Source organism: Budorcas taxicolor, chromosome 7 (assembly GCF_023091745.1).
Source record: "Budorcas taxicolor isolate Tak-1 chromosome 7, Takin1.1, whole genome shotgun sequence".
Lineage (NCBI taxonomy): Eukaryota > Metazoa > Chordata > Mammalia > Artiodactyla > Bovidae > Budorcas > Budorcas taxicolor.
The window spans coordinates 6,195,567-6,214,383 of NC_068916.1; the positions used below are offsets into that span (position 1 = coordinate 6,195,567).

The window sequence follows — 18,817 nt, forward strand, 5'->3', positions numbered from 1 at the left end:
GGGGAGGTGGTCTCAGCCTCGAGTTAAACTACAGTTCCCAAGATGCCCTACGAGACGCACTTGCGTCTCCCGCCCCTCTGTTCCCCTTTACGAGTCTTCTATTGGCTCCTCTCCAGGGAGGAGCCAGTAAACTACATTTTCCGGCGTGCCTCCTTCCGGCCGACGTGTCTTTCAGGAAGGGGAGCGAGGGAGAGGGCAGCGATATGGCTCCTCCGGCTCCTGGCCCGGCTTCTGGCGGCTCCGGGGAGGTGGACGAGCTGTTCGACGTGAAGAACGCCTTCTACATTGGCAGCTACCAGCAGTGCATCAACGAGGCGCAGCGGGTGAAGGTGCGGCGGCTCCGGGGCTGGGAGACGCTGGGGGCGGAGCCGGAAGAGGCTTCCTGGTGGCCGCGGGTCGGACTCTGATTTTAAAAACCCTACCTTTTCTCCTAGCGCCGTTTCACCCCCCACATCTCTTCACAGCGCGGTGAGGAATTGTCTTTGTCCCTTGACAAAACTCAAAGCAGTACCATTTCGTGATAATTCTTACTTTGACAGCTCACTCTGCACCTTAGGAGGCGTTTGAATGAGAGAGATTCATGCTTCTGTAGTAATAGTAACAAATATAATACTACGCTGCGGTAATAATAATAGTAATAACAATAATAGTTCTCATTTGTTTCCGCCATGCCCTCAATACCCCTAGAGACTATTATTTATCCTCATTTTACAGGTGAGAGAACAAGGAGGCTCAAGAGAGAAGTGACTTCTCGCCTGTTACCCTGCCCCACTAGCCAGTTTATTTCTCCCCAGACTTGCTCATTCATTCATTCCTCACTGATCATCTGTATGGGCCAGGCCGTGTATCCGTGCTAGGCTCAAAGCTGTGGCAAAATAGATAAAACTATCTTTCTTGGAAACCTCAGCTTGCAAGGGAGGCAGATAAACAATAAGAAAGTAAATAAACTACCAAGGGCATCCCTGGTGGCCCAGCGGTTAAGCCTTGGCATTTCCACTACAGGGGGGCATGGTTCCAACCCTGGTTGGGGAAGTTCCCAATGCCACGCCAAGTGCAAATACAAATAAATAAAAGTAAGTCATTTAAAAGGTGTCAGGAAGTGGTGTGATGGAGAGTGGTGGGAGGGAGCCTGCCTGAGAGCTAGAACCTGCAGCTTGAAAGGCCCAGGCAGTGAGTGGGTGACAGGAGAGGGTGCAGCCGGGACTGCTAGCAGCACCTTTTTGGGAAAGGAGATGGATGGTACTGTCTGTCACTTTGAGAGTGAGCTACTGGAGACTTAAAAAAATATATTATTATTACTATTTTGTATATTTATTTTTGGCTGTGTGGGGTCTTCATTGCTGCTAAGGCTTCTCTCCAGCTGCAGAGCGCAGGGACTGCTCGTCACATGAGCTTCTCACTGCGGTGGCTTCTCTTGCTGCAGAGCACGGGTTCTGCGTTTAAGGGCTTCAGTAGTTGGGGCTTGCAGGCTCTAGAGTGCTGGCCCAGGGGTCGTGGCACATGGGTTCCGTTCCTCTGAAGCATGTGGAATCTTGCTTGACTCATCACTGGCAGGCAGACTCCCTCCCAACCACTGGACCACCAGGAAATCCCGAGGATTTTTAAGAGCCGTGAATGGGACAGGGTCTTTGCCTGGCCTCATGGTCTAGTGTTCTGAAGAGAGTAAACAAGTAAAGAATGGAGTGAATACATAATTACAACTTGAGCCCTGCAGGGATAGGAGATAGAAAGTGCTGATCACATACTGGGAGGGTGGGCCGCTGCTTCATGTGGGAGTGGTCAAATCAGACCAAGCTTCTGTGACTGTCATCTAACCCTGTGACCAAACCTTGAGAAGGCTCTCACTTCATAGGTGAGAGTCCCAAAGGTGCTGAGGCAGGGGTGAGCTCTGTGTAGTCAAGGCCTAAGAGGCTGGGGTTGCAGAAGTGGGGTGAGCACAGTGGGAGAGATGAAGATTGAAGTGCGCAGAGTGAGAGGCAAGGCCTGGGGGCAGGGGTGGGCACAGCAAGGGTTTGGAGTTTATTCCGAAGGTGTGGGAGGCCGTAGGAGCACCATGCAAGGGAGTGGCAGACATCTTCACGGAGGCAGCCGGGGGTTGGAGAAGTTTGGATTCTGAAGTGGAGAAGGCTTGCTTTCCCTTTTGGCCCTTGGCAGTGAGCCCCACGTCCCTACGTGTCATCTGTGGCATGGAGGGTAAAACCTCAGGCTTCAGTAAGAGGTTCCGATTCGTTGAAACGCCGTTTGCGTGATTGTATTAGTTTTCCATTGTCAGTGTGAGAAAGGACAGCTCAAGGCAACACACGTTTACTCTCTTGCAGCTTCTATAGGTCAGAAGTCCAACCCTGCTCTCACTAAGCTAAAATCAAGGTATTGGCGGCCCGGCTGTGTTCTTCCTGGAGATTCTGGGGAAGAGCCACCTTCCTTACTCATTGAAGTTGCTGCTTCTTGGCCAGGGGCCACCCTTAGCTCCTGGAGGCTTCCAGATGCCTCTCTCCAGCCCTCAACTTCCCATACCACCCTTCCATCTCAGAATCAGCCATGGGGGGACTTTTCTGGTGGTTCAGTGGTTAAGACTCTGTGCTTCCAATGCAGGGGGCCCAGGTTCGATTCCTGGTGAGGGAACTGGATCCCACATGCTGCAATGAAGATCTCCTGTGCTGCAACTAACATCTGGTGCAGCCAAATAAATTAAAAAAGAGAAAAAAAAGATCCAGGCATGGGGGTTCTTGGAGTCTTGCAAGTTTCCCCTTCCCCTTCATTCCTTTTGTCTAAAAGTCCTCTGCTTTTAAGGGGTTCTGTATTGGACTGGACCCTCCCAGATAACCCAGCATGGTCTCCCCACGTTCAGGTCCATAATTGTAATCACACCTGTGAAGTCCCTTTTGTGACGTAAGGAAAGCTGTCCCAAGGGCTGCCGTGGACATCTCTCGGGGCCTTATTGCGCTCGGTGTCACAGTTGTTAACGTGCCTCCCTGCCGGGTAAAGTAGACCACAGGAGGGTTCAGACAGGCCTGGCTGCCTCAGGTTCTGGCTCTTCTGTGTGCTCTCTGCAGCCAGGGCTGTCACGGCACCCCCCTGAGCCTTGCTTTCCCCTCCTGTCGGATGGGAGCCATGACTTTCATCTCAGTAGGGCCCTGCGAGGTTCTGCGTCATACTCAGCGATCCACCTTCTGTCTTCTGTTGTGTGTCTGTTCTGTTTATGTGATAGCAATGTGTTCTTTGAGTCTTACTGTGTCTTAATATGCAAATTTTACCTCCCTGCTGAAGGAAGCAGCACGACCTGCTGTATGCAGAGAGCTATGGAAAGCAAAGGAAACCAGATCAGCTGTCAGATCACTGTTGGAGGCAAGGCTGTGGCACAACCTCTGAGCTGGGGCCTGGGTACCCTCTTCTGCAACATGGTAAAGATGCACTGGCACCAAACCAAGAGATCCTCCCTGACACGGCCAGAAGAATGGGAGTTCCTTCCCTGCTGAGCCCTTTGGCGTGCGTTAATTCTGGTCCACAGGCCACCTGAACCCTCCTTGGCAGCCTGTATTGGGTTAAATGGTGTCCCTGATGAGATGCATCCACTCGGAACCTGTGACGGTGATTTATTTGGAAGAGGGTCTTTGCACACTGCCAGGTGGTGCCTGGTAAAGAATCCGCCTGCCGACATGGGAGACACAGGAGATGAGGTTTGATCCCTGGGTCAGGAAGATCCCCTGGAGGAGAAAATGGTAACCCACTCCAGTATTCTTGCCTGGGAAATTCCGTGGACAGAAGATTCTGGCAGGCTACATCCATGGGGTCACAAAGAGTCAGACACTTCTGAGCAAACATGCATGGAGTTGTAATCCAGTGAAGGATCTCTGGATGAGATTAGCCCGGGTTTAGGATCGGCCCTAGACAAACCTAGACAGCGTATTAAAAAGCAGCGACATCACTTTGCCAACAAAGGTACCTATAGTCAGAGATACGGTTTTTCTAGTAGTCATGTATGGATATGAGAGTTGGACCATAAAGAAAGCTGAGTACTGAAGAATTGATGCTTTCAAATTGTGGTGCTGGAGAAGACTCTTGAGAGTCCCTTGGATTGCAAGGAAATCAAACCAGTCAATCCTAAAGGAAATCAACCCTGAATATTCATTGGAAGGACTGATGCTAAAGCTGAAACTCCAGTACTTTGGCCACCTGATGTGAAGAGCCAACTCACCAGAAAAGACCCTGATGCTGGGAAAGATTGAGTGCAAAAGGAGAAGGGGACGACAGGATGAGATGGTTGGATGGCATCACCAACTCAATGGACGTGAGTTTGAGCAAAATCATGAGATAGTGAAGGATAGGGAAGCCTGGCGTGCTGCAGTCCGTGGGGTCACAAAGAGTCGGACATGGCTGAGCAACTAAACAGCAACTAAATCCAATGACTGGTGTCCTTCTAAGAGAAAGGCAGAGAGAGGCTTGAGGGAGACAGAAAAAGTGGTGGCAGAGGTTGGGGTGATGTAGCCGCCAGCCAAGGATGAGGCAAAGGCGGGTCCTCTTGGCCTGTGGGAGGAGCCCAGCTCTGCTGGCACCTTGATCTCAGACCTCTGGCCTCCAGAACCACAAGAGAACAAGTTTCTGTTCTGAACCCCGCCCGAGGTGGTGGTTGGTTATAGCAACTTCAGACAGGCACCCCCAGAGGTGGCCCCAGGTGGAGCCCCTGGTATGTTGCGATGCCGGCACCGTCACGATGTCTGTTTCCCTGCTTGTCGGCCGTTTCTCGAGTGCCCACAAGATGGCAGGCACCGCACAGGTGTTAAGGGTGAAGCAGCTAAGAAAGCCTCCAGGAGCTGATGGTCTAGTGTGGTCGGGTGACACTGATGGCCCGTCAGAGGATGGGATGTGGTCCCCTTCCCCAACCCCATCCCTGGCCTCCCTGGACAGTTAGCCTGGCTCTCAGGCCTGGCTGCACCTCTGAGCTGTTTGCAGGCAGTTTGATGTCACTGGTGGACGTGAGCCTCCTGGCTTTTCTGATCTTTGCGCTCCCAGCTGGTGCTGATGAGCCGTCAGGACTAGGCACCAGGGCACTCCCCTGGTGACATGCTTCATGGTTCCTGGGGTTCCCTGGTCTGTACGCCTGTCTTCGTTCTTATGCCTCCCAGAAGCTCTTCTCTTTGGCTGCTTGGGAAAGTCCTGAGGTCTGCGTGTGGGGTCTCACTGACCCCCGCCTCAGGCATCCTGCAGGGTCGGTGGTGTGCCTGTTTGACGCAGAGGGCAGCTGAGGCTCAGGGTGGCCTCTGGTCCCCTGGTCCCTCGCAGGGCATCTCACTGTGTCCATGCTTCAAAGATACCAAGAGCCAGCATTTGTCTCTCTCTCTTGTTGAAGAAAATAATCTTATTTATTTTATTTTTGGCTGTCCTGGGTCTTCGTTGCTGCACGCAGGCTTTCTCTGGTTGCGGTGAACGAGGGTACTCAGTGTGGGGGCCTCACTGCAGCGGCCTCACCGGTAGTTGCGGTGAACGGGGGTTCTCAGTGCGGGGGCCTCACTGCAGCGGCCTCTCTGAGAGCTCGGGCTCTAGAGCTGGGGCTTCAGTAGCTGTGGCACACAGGCTTAGTGGCCTTGCAGCATGTGGCTCGTCCCGGATCAGGGATTGGACCCGTGTCTCCTGCGTTGGCGGGTGGATTCTTTACCACTGAGCCGCCAGAGAAGCCCCTTGTCTCTCTCTCTTTTTATACTGAAGGTGGTGTGGGGACCCCAGCTGGGTTGGCCTCACCAGTGTCCAGCTTTGAGGGTCCTTTGAGAGTCACTTCTTTAGGAGACACTGTGTTCCAAGTCCTGGCCAGATCCTGGCTGGCCACCGTGGCTGGAGCAAGCTGCCGAGACCCCATGGCGAAGCTGGCTGGAGTCCAGCTGGGGCCAGGAGCCAGGCTTCTTGTTTGCAGTCTCCGGTGGCCTGAGAGGAGGACATGTCCGCCGCCCTCACACCCTGAGGCTGGGAAGAAGGCCCGGGCTCTTGGAGTCTTTCTCAGCCTCGGGGAGGGCAGTCCTGGCATGCTCCCACTGGTGGGGCTCCAGGCCATTGTTCCCCAGCTCGGGCAGCTTGGCAGGCCGTTCTCTCAGCTGGTCCCCAGGCCCCGTGGTTTGGAGTGGCGGCTCCAAGGTGGCCAGGCCCACTTGCCCGGTCACTTTCCTCTCCCGGCCCCCGCGTGGCCTGTCCCAGCACCCCCGAACCCTCTGGGCTGAGTTGCTCTGTGCCTGCCCACCCCAGGCACCGTGGGGCCTCCAGGAAGTCGGCCAGCACTCCAGGGCATGGTCCAAGGCTGTTCCCCCGAGGAAGGGCCCCTCCCGTGCCCGCAGCCGCACGGGGCCCTCTTCAGGGTGCTGCAGTGAGCTCTGCATGAGCTCGCCTTACAGCTGCTTCTGGGTTCTGTGCGGTGACTGGGCTGACTGAACGTGGCCTGTGGACCTTGTCCCCATGGACACGGCGGTCCCCAAGGACTCCCCCCGCCTGGCTAGACCCCAGCATCGCTGTGCTGGGGCAGCCAAGCTGAGCTCTTCCAGAAAGGTCCTCTGAGTGAGGCGAATCTTCGTCTCTCCTGTTTGTCACTTTTAAAGAACGTTTTGAAATCAAAGCAGCATGGAAGGATCCGCTGCAGACAGTAAAGTCCCCTTTGCATGTCCCCCACCAGGTCCCATCCCTTCTCCAGCATCAGCCATCCATCTTCAGATGGGAGTCTTCCCAGGCCTGCTTTCCAGGCTTGTACAGACTTAGGCATCAGTGCACGCCCAACCCTGACCCCACTGCAGGCGTCCTCGGACCACCTGGACTGTTGAGCTGCTTCCATTTTGGTCTGCTGCGCCTCGGGTCCTTCCCCATTGGCATGAGCAGCCCAGTGTCCCGTGGTCAGAAGCGTGGCTTCTGCCCCAGCCCCTTCTGTATGGCTGGGGCCGTTTCAGCACTGTTAGTGTCCCCGTCCTTCACCCAGCCGGATGGGGGTGACAGTCGAGCCTCCTTTCCCAGGGGGATGTCCTGGGGGCACAGAATGGGGTGCCCAGCATGCTGTGTGCCGTCCGTGGTGGCTGCTCTCCTGTGGCCGAAGGTCCTAAGGCGGCAGAGAGCCAGGGCGGGGACTAGGGCCCAGACTCCTGGGAAGGCTGCCTGTGGCTGGCCTCTGCAGGGCTGCTGGCCGCACGGCCCCCACAAGTCCTGACCTACCTTTGCTTCCGCAGCCATCCAGCCCGGAGAGAGATGTGGAGCGGGATGTCTTCCTGTACAGAGCGTACCTGGCCCAGGTGAGCGTGGGCCCTTGACCGTGACTGCCGGTGCCCTGGGACAGGAGAGTCGGGAGCAGAGTGTCGGCGGGGGCAGGAGCCACACAGCCGGTGTGGCCGCTGCGAGTCGGTGACCGCGTCACTGAGGCCCTGCAGCACCAGCTCAGGAGACCGGTGTTGGGATTTCTTTTTTTTTTTTTTTTTTTCACTTAATCAGTAGATTTTACTCGTTCGGTATGGTTCTGGGTTTACAGATAACCGAGCAGATGATAAAAAGAATTCCAAATCCCCAGCCCCACCCCACAGGCATTTTCTCTCATTAACAGTTTGGGTTCGTGGGGTGCTTTTGTTAGAACTGATGCACTGGTATTGATGCTGTTATTAACTAGAGCTGGCGGTTCAGACGCTACAGTTCAAGCTTTAAAAGCATCGTTGCATGCTGCGCTCAGTCCTGTCCAACTCCTTGTGACCCTATGGACTGTAGTCCGCCAGGCTCGTCTGTCCATGGGATTTCCCAGGCGAGAGTACTGGAAGGGGAGCCATTTCCTGCTCCAAGGCCTTCCCACCCGGGGACGGAACCCACGTCTCTTGGTGTCTCCTGCGTTGGCAGGCGGGTTCTTTACCTGGGTCTTAAAAAGCAGCACTCCCCTGGGACATAATGCAGTGAGAGTTCATCCCCGTGTTGTATAGACAACCCAGACTCTGCAGAGAGGATTGAACTGTGCCCGCCGTGTTCCCACCCCAGGCCCACAGCACGGGTGTGGCCGCCAGCCTCGTCCCCTTAGAGCAGCGGGGAGAGGGCAGGCCTGGGCTGCTGTGTGGGGGGCACATGGCTCCACAGGTGCCCCCACCTCGCGTCAGGCCTCAGGTGGCTTCCCAGGTCTGTTTGCATCTTTCCCTCTGTGGAGCATTCTAGACCCTGAGGGGACCTCCCCCTGTGGCCCAGGTGCTCCTCCCCGCCACCTCCCACCTCCAGGGTATGTGTGCCCCCCGTCAGAGTAGGGTGCCCCAGTGCACTGCAGAGTCTCCTCGGATGTGTTCATGTCTGCATGTGTCTTTAAAGATAAACACAGGTAGGGACTCCCCTGGTGGCCCAGTGGTTAAGGCTCTGTGGCTTCCATGCAGGGGTCACGGGTTTGACCCCTGGTCGGAGAACTAAGGCCCCACATACCGTATGGCAAGGCCAAAAAATTCTTGTTTAATAAATTTTTAAAAATTAAACGTGAAGACATGTAGAAGACAGTGAACACATTGAAACTGCCTGGAAGGGAACAGGGAAATGGGTCCCTGATTCCGGTTTCCCTTCGCAGTGACCTCCCTGCCGGGTGTCTGTGGGCGGGGTGAAGCACATGCCCAGATTCCCTGACCCTGGTGACCCCCTCCCCTTCACTACTTGGGGCTGTACAGTGACCGGCCAGGGTCTGCAGCTGGAGCAGCGGGCAATGTGGCTAACGGGGGATGCTGTGGTGGCTCCCGAGGACCAAGGGGCGTCGCGTCCCTGGGAGCGGTAGGTTCTGGGGCTTCACCAGGGCGATGCTGGCACCAAGCAGCCCTTGTATGTTCCCTGGGGTCTGGGACACAGAAACTGCACTGGGAGGTCGGGCAGGGCTGACGGCGTCCGTGTCCTGCCCACAGAGGAAGTATGGCGTGGTGCTGGATGAGATCAAGCCCTCCTCTGCCCCCGAGCTGCAGGCCGTGCGCATGTTTGCGGAGTACCTGGCCAGCGACAGCCGGCGGTGAGGCTGGGGCGCTGTGGGCGGGCCTGGGCGGGCAGGGGGTGTCTGGTGGGCATCCCTGCTGTGCCCTCTGAGCCTTGGTTCCCCTCACCCGCACAGCGGGGGCAGTGAGGGGCCCTGCTTCCAGGAGGTCTCTGTGGGGGCGGGGGGCCAGAGGTGGGGAGTGCACAGCTGCCTAGGGGCTGCGGGAGCCTCGTTGCCCAGAGAATCTCCCTGGGACACACGGCGGGGACCCTCCCCACCTTCCGTTGCTGCTCACCTGTGTTGCGGGGAGGCGCTGGCGGCTGCGCTGCCTGTCATTTATTTCTGCAGACGGGTGGGAGGACGGACACCGCGTCCTCACTCTGAGCTGCATGTCCGCCTCGTGCCGCTGATCAGCTGTCATCAGACTCCGTCAGGCGGTGGCCGGGAGAGGCGAGGGTCAGGGCTGTAGGGACCTGGAAGCGCTGGGTCTTCCAGGACCAGGCCTGCCTGTTCTCTGCTGCCCGGGGTGGGGTCTGAGACCGCTCACGGTCTGGCCCTTCTGGCTTCAGGTGGCTCCTGCGCAGGCAGGTCTTGGGCTGGGATGCTCACCCAGGTGCCTGTGAGCTCAGCCTCTGGCTGGGAGCTGTGTGGCCCTGCCTCACCTGTGCATGGAGCACCAGCCTGATGCAGCAGGCTTTGTGGTCCCCCTGCACTTCGGTTCCCCCCATCCCCGGAAATGGACTGCTCACAAAGCCCCCTGGGATTTCAGAGGTGAAACACCCCCCAGAGGGTGGCTGGGCTAGAAGGCAGGGCAGCACAGCGCATGACAGGGAGACGCTCTGCTCTGTGAGCCGACCCCAGCTGCCTGTCCCAGCTCCGGGGCCTCGCTCACAGCACTGTGATGCCTCGGGGGGTCTCAGGGGCTCCTCTCCCGAACGCTGCCCCGTGGAGCTTGTTAGACCAGTATGTGGGCCTGACCTCATCGATACTACGCCTCCCCCGCGGGCTGCTGCAGCCCTCTGTGGGTCCCAAGTGTGGATGTCTCCTGTGACCCCCACTTCTGCTCCTCATGGAGGGCAGCGCCCCGTGCGCAACCTCCTTTGATCTGGCTCCTTGGTCCACAAAGAGACCTGAGGGGTTTCTTCAAAGAGGCTTAAGCAGTGGCAGCTGAATGGGGACCCCCAAGAGCTGTGAACCTGCTCGTTGGAAACGGGCTCTCTGCAGATGTAAGTGGTTAAAGGCCTTGAGCTCATCTTGGATGTAAGGTAGGCCCGAAATCCAGTGACGGGTGTCTTCCGAAGAGGGGGAGAGAAGACGCAGACGCGGAGGCCACCTGAAGACGCAGGCAGAGATCTGGACAGAAGGACTGCCACAGCTCCGAGAGCCGGGGGAGGCGGCCCCGGACACGCTGTCCCTTGGAGCCCTGCAGAAGAAACCAGTCCTGCCAACACCTTAAAAAAAATGACTCGGCTGCACTGAGTCTCAGTTGCCACAGGCAGGATCTTTGACCCTCACTGCAGCATCTTCAGTTGTGGCATGCGACATCTTAGCTGTGGTCCTTGGGGTTTAGTTCCCTGATCAGGGATTGAACCAGGGCCCCCTGCGTTGGGGGCATAGAGTTTTAGCCACTAGACCACAGGGAAGTCCCCTGCCAACACCTTGGTTTCAGCTGCTGGCTTCTAGAACTGTGAGAGAATACATCCTGTCGTTTCACTGCTTCCTGGTACCTGGTGCTTTGTGATGCCCCGGGACAGTTAAGACAGGCGCCCTCTCTGCACCTCACTAGCCTGGGTGATGAGCCCTTTGAGAAGGGGAAGGAGCTCCGGGGCTGCTGCAAGCATTACAGGAAAGAACCCCCAGGAGGCCCAGGGCATGGAGCTGGTGCTCAGAAAAGCAGAGGTGCTCACAGTGCATCCGTCCTGACAGTGCAGACTGCCACCCCACGCAGACTGCCCGGCAGGCAGGCAGGTGGTGGAGGAAGCGGCAGAGCCCACGGGATAACCGCAGCACCTTCTAGTAACAGCGTACACCGCTGACAGGAGGACGGGCAGGCTGCGTGTTCACCGCCGGTGCGCCGGGAAGCAGGCAGAAGCTTTGTGAGGTGGCCTTGGGGCGGCTCATGCCAGCCCCGTGAGGTCCCTGCACAGTCGTGCCGCATGCGCGGCGGGCAGCACACGCAGCTGTGAAGTCACGTGTCTGTCAGGCCCCTCTCTGGTGGGCGTGGAGAGGCTGACAGACCCGTCCCTGGCCTCCAGGGACCCTGGGGTACACCACCCCTCAGCAACCCACATGAGACATAGGCGTTTGCTGAGACGGCATCGGTCCCGAGCCACGGCGTTTGTCCAGTAGTGACACAGGGCCCTTCTCTCGTTAATTGCTCAGCAGCCCTTTGAAACAAGAATCCCAACTCCTCGATTCAGTTAAGCAGTTCATTTCTGGTGTAATGCGACGTATGGGTGCACCCAGCTGGTCCTCAGGCCAGCCTGGACTCCGGCCTGGTGCCAGCACCCAAGCCCCAGCCCAGCACACCACCCACCTGTTGGAAGCAGTCAGGCTGGGGAGCCAGGGACATCTTGGCCGTGGGGCATCCTCCCACACAGCCGCCCTCAGCACCCAGGCCCAGTGCTGACCAAGGTAGATCTGGCCCCTCTGCTGAGACCACCAGCCTCCAGGGGAAGCTGGTGGCGGCATGAGGTTGAGGTGCCCCTGTGCAGCCTCACGTCCCTGCAGCGGGAGGTGCCCCTGGCAAAGCCAGCCTACCCCTCTGCATTGGGGTGGTGTGGACACCTCAGCCCTTGAGCACTGATGCGGGGGGAGTGTGGGGCCTGGATGGTCATCTGTGGGCAGGGCCAGGCACGACCCTTCCTGCACCGCATCTCCCCATGAGGCCTGGCGCACCTGACCCCACTTCTGGCCTCGGTTTCCCTGTCTGTGTGAAGGCTGAGAAGTGTCTGATGAGGTGGGGAGACTGGCACCCAGACGGGCTTGGCGCAGACAGCTGGGCCCATCCTGCCCACTGCTGCTCTGTGCCTGCGGGGGCCTGTCTGTTCCCCCTGGGGGTGCGGCCACCTCCTGCCCCTGCCTTGGGCCATGAGCAGCTGTGTCTCACAGGGACGCGATTGTGGCCGAGCTGGACCGGGAGATGAGCCGGAGCGTGGATGTGACCAACACCACCTTCCTGCTCATGGCCGCTTCCATCTACTTCTACGACCAGAACCCAGACGCAGCCCTGCGCACCCTTCACCAGGGGGACAGCCTGGAGTGGTGAGTGGCCATCCTACACGGGGATTTGCGGGGGGGGCTGTCTGAAAGGCAGCTCGGAGCCTCATCAGCCGTTGTCATAGGAACGGCGAGGGGGGCTGCTTGGAAAGTGGGCCTGGGGTGGGGCGCAGGCCTCTCGTTCCAGCTCCAGCTCTTGTTCCCAGTCCCAGAGACGCTCTCTTCCGCATGGCTGGGCTGCTGCTCTGAGGACAAGGCACCCTCCGCTAAAAAGCGTCTGTTCCCAGCAGCAGAGCTGAAAGCACCTTTGTCTCTGCCCAAGGCCTCTGTGCCCGCCCTCCCTCCATGAAGCCTTGTGCTCCTCTGTCCAGGGCCCTGGCCTGTCCACCTCTTCCTTGGGCCCTCAGCACCCTCCGCTGAGGCCGGCCCTCGGGCATTGCAGGCTTAGGCCCTGGAGCCCCCAGCCCAGGAGGCGGCTCTGGGCTGTGCTGTGATCCTCGCTCTGGCCAGGGCTCCACAAGCACTCTGGTTTCTGCCTTCCCCTTGTTAGTCTTCCTTCTCGCCCACTTATATCCCACCTCAATCCCAAAGGGGGTTTGCTGTTGGCCTGGTGCAGGGCTGAGGTGACGGTGGATCCGCGAATGTTTCTCATGCCCCTCCCCGGGCTCTCCTGGGCACTGGGTCATGTCCTGGCGGGAAAGCTCTGGAACAAGAGGCCACAGTAGTGATCGGGTCCCAGGTGTCTAGGCCTGAGAAGGGGTGGTGGGTGTGATGCTGAAGGCAAGGACCACGTGCTTCCCTGCAGCACTTCATCCGGGAGCACTGGGGAGGGACTGTGTCTGGAAAGAGGAGGTGGGTGCAAACCTGGTGGCTGGCCATGGGGTGGGCAGGGAGCGGGCCGCAGGGCTGGGGACCCCGTGGAGCTCTCGGCCTGATCCTGCTCCACGGAGGCACAGGGCCTGGGAAGCGATGGGGCACTGGTTGTGGTGAGCAGTGCCCACAGAGTTTGATTCTACCGGGCTGATGGTCAGTCTCAGTTTTCCCCACTGCAAAGTGGGACTGGTGGCCCGAGCACTAACAGGAAGTTTCAGGAAGGTGGTGCTTACAGAGTGAGCTCCCAGTGGGAGGGTACGGTGGGGCGAGGGTTCACGGACCATACTCCTTTCCCGCAGCATGGCTATGACAGTGCAGATCCTGCTGAAGCTTGACCGCCTGGACCTCGCCCGGTAAGCCCGTCCCCGCCGGGGCTGCTGGGTGACGGCCTGTGCCTGGGGGTGGGAGGCGGGGCTATCTTAGCAAAGGCCAGGCTGTGCTGGGACCCTGAATTCTCCAGAAACCGGGCCTCTGTCTTCAGTGGGGACCACCCCGAGCATGCCCCCTGGCTCAGATCATCAGCGACGCTAATTCTCCATGTAGTGCGTTCTGGTCCACGGGGGTGGCGGCACCACTGGTTACCTGCCCGGCCCTGCATGGTGCTGCCTGGGACGAGGGGCGTTGCCTCCGGTGCCTCAGCTTCCTTCCGTGAGGCTGGCAGCAGGGCCCGGCCTGCAGGGTGGGTGTAGGCTTCAGGCGTGTGCGGCCGCAGGGGCTGCCAAGGCCTCGTGAGCAAGGAACTCGGGCAGGGGTGGGGGACAGCGGCCGGGCCCCGCAGCCACTGGGCACCTCTCCTCCGCCCCCAGAAAGGAGCTGAAGAAGATGCAGGACCAGGACGAGGACGCTACGCTCACCCAGCTGGCCACCGCCTGGGCCAGCCTGGCTGCGGTGAGCCCCTGCCCAGCCTGGGTGGGAGCATGGGGGCAGGAGCAGCTGGGCTTCATGGACACCCCAGGCCTTGTGCTTTCTTGGGGGGCCAGTCTCCTGGAAGAGCCCAGAACATTTTCCCCATCACTCAGCCTTGACCCCTTCTGGCTTCCTATAGCCCAGTAGCTTGGCCAGAGCCAGGGTGAACCGACTGGGGGGCTCGGAACTAGACTCGGCGTGCCTGTTCCTGCACACACTCCCATTCCCACCCAGGTGTGGGGAGCCAGCCTGGCAGCTCGGCTGCTGCTCAGCTTGCTCTCCAGGCTCCTGGCACAAAGCTGGGGCCCGAGTCCTCCCTCGCGTACTCCCTCCTCGAGCCCAGCCCCGCTACCCCCACATGCCTGGGCTCCCCTCTCCTGGCAGCAGCCCCATTTCTGTCTTGGGCTTTTAACTTCCTTTCTCTGAGTTCACGCTCTTGTCCAGGCTTTTAAAAACGTGCTCCTTGTCTGCGTGCATCTGCACGTCATTTTGCACGGCTGAGGCCTCACCCCGTAGGATCCATTCAGTGCAGGGGACACACCCCAACAGTCCTCTCTGTAGCCTTGCATTTGTTCACAAGTGCATCTCCGTGTCAGGCTCCCCTGCCAGCGTGACACTGTTTCTACCAGGCAGACAGAACCTGCTATTCAGAATGCGGGCGGGCGGGCTCAGGACCAACCATGGAACAGAGGCTGGTGGGCCGTGTGTCCCAGCCCAGACTTTGGCCCAGCTGCCAGTGCGTTGATTCCTCTTCCTCGAAGCTGAGCCTTTCAAGTCCATAAACTGAGGGCTTGAGGGAGCCGAGTTTGAGGGGTCTGGACACTGCCTCGGCCCCTTCGCAGCACAGGCTGCTCAAGGGCCTCTGTGTGGAAGGGGGCGGCGTCCCCAGGGTGCCTGCCCTGAGATCTGTCCCGGAGGGAGCAGGCTGGGGCAGGGCAGCAGGGTGACAAGGCGGTGATGTCCCAACTGTCCCCGCAGGGAGGTGAGAAGCTCCAGGACGCCTACTACATCTTCCAGGAGATGGCCGACAAGTGTTCGCCGACCCTGCTGCTGCTCAACGGGCAGGCAGCCTGCCACATGGCGCAGGGCCGCTGGGAGGCCGCTGAGGGCGTGCTGCAGGAGGCGCTGGACAAGGTAGGGGCAGGCCCAGCCCCACCCCAGAAACAGGTGCGGCAGGGGCCCCACGCCGACCTGCTGGCCAGGTGGGGATTCTCACGCTGACTCAGCTAAAAGTCGGGATTGTGAACCGCAGTCCTCATTCTGACTTCTCTTGAAAATGGAAGGATCCCATCAGCCCAGGCCTGAGCTAAGCAGACACATGCCCCGTCTTCTCACTGATGCCGCCGCTGCCTGGCCTGGGCCCTTTCAGGGTGATGACCCCTGACCTGGATCCGTGCTTGAGAGAGACCCCTCCCGTTGGCTGCTGAGGAGCAAGCGCAGCACACACACGTGTCGCCTGTGCCCGTGCTCGCCGAGCGGAGGCCCTGAGCGTGCCGCCTGCGGGGGCTGGGGGCCGCCGTCATGGCCTGCCTTCTGACCGAAAGCTGAGGCGGTTTTTGATACAATGAGAAACTGACGCCAGTGGGCAGCCCCTCCCTCTTCACCTCTGAGGGGCCAGGCTGTCACGGCAGGCCATTGGCCACGCAGAGACAGGCCAAAGGGCGGTGGTGGGGTCATCAGGCTGCGCGTGTGGAGCTGTGCCCTGTGCCAGCCAGCGGCCAAGGTCCACACGGCCCCTTGAGCTTGTGACATCCCGGGCAGCATGTCCCTGCCTCGCTCCCCCATCAGGGCCTTCGGGCTGGGGTTCCCGGCCAAGGCAGCGGCTGAGCCCGTTCCCAGGATTCCCCGGGCTTCAGCGCCCAGTGTGGGCGGGTGAGGGGAGGTCAGCTGCTTGGAGGTTCTGGTAATTTCCTGCAGTTTCCTGTCAGGTCCCCTGGGGAGTGGGCGGGCCCTACCCTACGGTCTCAGGCCTCACGGCTGCAGCAGGAGGACCAGTTCGCTGGGCTGCGATACGTTGAGGCTCCCTTGGCCTAGACTCTGTCACCTTAAGACTTGTGGTAAATAAATAGGCCCCTTGGAAACTGCAGCAAGCGGAGTCTCTGTGTCAGTCTGGCCTGTTCAGGAAGCACCAAGCCCCTGGGGAAAGTAGCTGGTGTGGGGAAGCAGAAGGGAAGGCTCCAAGCTCACCACCTGGCCAAGCATCCAGTCACAGGGCACACTGCATCTCGTAGCCCCAGCCCTGTCTGAGTTGGGGGTGAGTGGGCCAATCCAATGGCCTGGAGAAGCTGACCCTGCCCGTCCCCTTTGTTGCCAGGACAGCAGCCACCCTGAGACGCTGATCAACCTCGTCGTCCTGTCCCAACACCTGGGCAAGCCTCCTGAGGTAGGCCCCTCCCCGCCCCCAGCCAGTTGCAGCACCTGGGGAGGCCTCCTGAGGTAGGACCCTCCCCACCCCCAGCAGGTGCAGCAGGGTTTTCTGGTCCTCACAGTGCCAGCCTGGTGTGGGCAGGGGTCTCCAGCAAGGCCCCAGCTCCACAGGGAGCTTGAGGTCACGGAGTCTGAACTTCAAGGCTAGCCTGGGGTTGGGGCAGGAACCTGCTCCCCATGAGTGGATGCGGTTGCGGTTGACCCTGGGAAGTTGATGGTACAGTCACTCCCCCAGGGCCCCACCCTGCCCGGAGCTCTGAGTCCTCTGGACATGTGAGCTGAGGCTCAGGGCTCACAGGGTGGGAGCCAGCCTGTGTCACCTCGCAGTCAGGAGCAGGCAACAGCACAGAGAAATGGGGCCCAGGGGAGCCATCCCGGTGAGCCTGTCTCCTCTGAGGGTGCAGGGGAAGGATGCGGGGCACTGCCCATTAGGTGCCAGGCCCAGGCGGCCAGGGGCCCGCCACCCCAGAGCTTCATGGGGGTCTGTCCCCACTGCCTATGGAAGGGCCCACTGGCAGCCTCAGGGCTGGGGTGGTGTGGGACAGATAGGACAGCGCCCCCACTCAGCACAGAGACACCCCCAGACTACCAGTTTGGAAGAAGCAGAGCTGCACAGACGCCCACAGCCCTGTATGTCAGGACTGGGCCCCCGGGTAGGGCCAGGCTGGGTGCGAGGCTCTGTCTTGGCCCCAGTTGGCCATCCCCAGGCCTCTGAGGTGTCTCCATACAGTGCGCCCAGAACAAACCCATCTCGTTTCCCAACCCCATCCCCCGACCTGCCGTCTACTCTGTCTGGCCCCCTGCTTCTCCCTGGGCCTGGGTCCCCACCCAGCCGCATCCCTGAGCCTGGGGCATCCCTTCAATCACGTGCAAGTACAGGCTCCTGGCCCCACCCTCCAGGGTCCCCTCTAATTCAGCATGATTCCGGGGTGTTGGGTGATGGAAAAACTTTGGGGAAATTGGGGCTCTTGCTTGGGTCTGGCTGGGTGGCCCTTGTTTCACCCCATTCTGCTTTCCAGGTCAGAGCCAACGTGGGGTCCCCATGTTTAGCTAACCTTGCCTCCTCCCACAGGTGACAAACCGCTACCTGTCCCAGCTGAAGGACGCCCACAGGTCCCACCCCTTCATCAAGGAGTACCAGGCCAAGGTGAGCCCTTGTGGGTGGCCCAGCTCTGTGCCCCAGACCCCGCAGGCTCTACTAGGCAAGGTGGGGGCTCGGGGCCCGGCTCACAGGTTCTCCCGTTTCTCTGTCTCTCTGTACCGCCCCCCGCCCCTACCCCTGCACCCCCAATTCGCATCGAAGGAGAACGACTTTGACCGGCTGGTGCTGCAGTATGCCCCCAGCGCCTGAGGCCGCCCCAGACGCACTTCCGGAGGAGCTGTGGGAACGCGAGGCCAGGGCTCTGCTGCCCTCTCCGCCGGGCACTTGCCCTTTGGTTAGAAGTACAGGCTGGAAGCCCAGCCCAGCCTGCCGTTTTTCAATAAATGTCTCCCTTCCAGGAATCCCCATCCAATCTGTGTTTGCTCCAGCCACTTTGAAGGGGCAGATAGGAGGGACCCCTGGTGACCAAACAGCTACCCCCACACTCAGTTGGCATCCAGAGAAGCTGAGGCACAGGGAGGTCAGAGCCATCACAAGGGGTACCAGGATTTAAACGCAGCACCCCTGGGGGGTCTGGAGGTGGTGAGGGTGCCGGAAGTACTCAGGCTTCAGCTCAGTTAAGTGGGGAGGGGCCGTGCCAGGTCCTCACAGGAGTAAACATCACCCTACCGCCCCGGCCCCTGCTCCTCGCTGCCGTGTGGCGAGTCAGGACAGGCCCGCCTTGATGGGGGTGTGGGTGCCAGAGCAACGCTGTGGCCAAAACACTGAGCTCCCTGCCCAGAAAGATGAGTGCCTAGTGAGCGCCCCTTGATAAGTAGAAGCTGGACAACAGAGGGAGGGGGAGTGGCCAGGGCCTCTGGGATGAGGTCACTGCGGAGCTGTGTCCGCCTGAACAAGAAGGATCAGTCAGCCCAGGTTCTGGGGGGCTGAGCCTCCTGTGCAAAGTTCCTGGAGCCGCACTAGAGTCAACAGGCCGGATGGGGCTTTGTCTCTGGGCCCTTGCCTGGGGAGGGAGAGAAAGAAGATACTTGGCTTCCCCGAGCCTGGCCTCATCTGCCTCGGAGGTGGCCTTTGACTGCCAAGGCAGGACAGAGAGCAAGGCACCCCCGGCCCCTCCCCTCCAGGTCAGCAGGGGATTGAGGTGGCAGAGGCCTTCTGGGGCAGGGGCGCCAGTCAGGGGCAGTGGTGTGTACGAGGGTGAGGGCTGGGGTCAGCTCCCTGGGGAAGAGGAGGCCTGCCCTTTCAGGAAGGGCAGGGTACAAGTCCCTTTCTTGGGACTTCAGCAGCCCCCCTCGGAGCCCTCGGTGCCTGGGAGCTCTGGTTCCCAGCTGCCAGTGCCAGGAGCCCCCTTCCAT

The 18,817-nt window shown here is 59.7% G+C and overlaps 1 protein-coding gene across 1 annotated transcript; it reads left to right on the top strand.

Moving 5' to 3' along the window:
- Nucleotides 1-170: 170 nt before the first annotated feature.
- Nucleotides 171-17,866, top strand: COPE (COPI coat complex subunit epsilon). Its single transcript, XM_052643013.1, has 10 exons — nucleotides 171-329; nucleotides 7,194-7,256; nucleotides 8,871-8,971; nucleotides 12,047-12,199; nucleotides 13,327-13,380; nucleotides 13,834-13,915; nucleotides 14,912-15,067; nucleotides 16,248-16,316; nucleotides 17,433-17,507; nucleotides 17,664-17,866. The coding sequence occupies exons 1-10, from the start codon at nucleotides 204-206 to the stop codon at nucleotides 17,709-17,711; spliced, it is 927 nt and encodes a 308-aa protein (XP_052498973.1). The 5' UTR covers nucleotides 171-203; the 3' UTR covers nucleotides 17,712-17,866.
- Nucleotides 17,867-18,817: the final 951 nt, after the last annotated feature.

Coding starts and splice junctions, on each gene's coding strand:
- COPE (XM_052643013.1), top strand. CDS start 204: ATGGCTCCTCCGGCTCCTGGCCCGGCTTCTGGCGGCTCCGGGGAGGTG. Junction 13,381..13,833: donor GACCGCCTGGACCTCGCCCG/GTAAGCCCGTCC, acceptor CTCCGCCCCCAG/AAAGGAGCTGAAGAAGATGC. Junction 17,508..17,663: donor TCAAGGAGTACCAGGCCAAG/GTGAGCCCTTGT, acceptor TTCGCATCGAAG/GAGAACGACTTTGACCGGCT.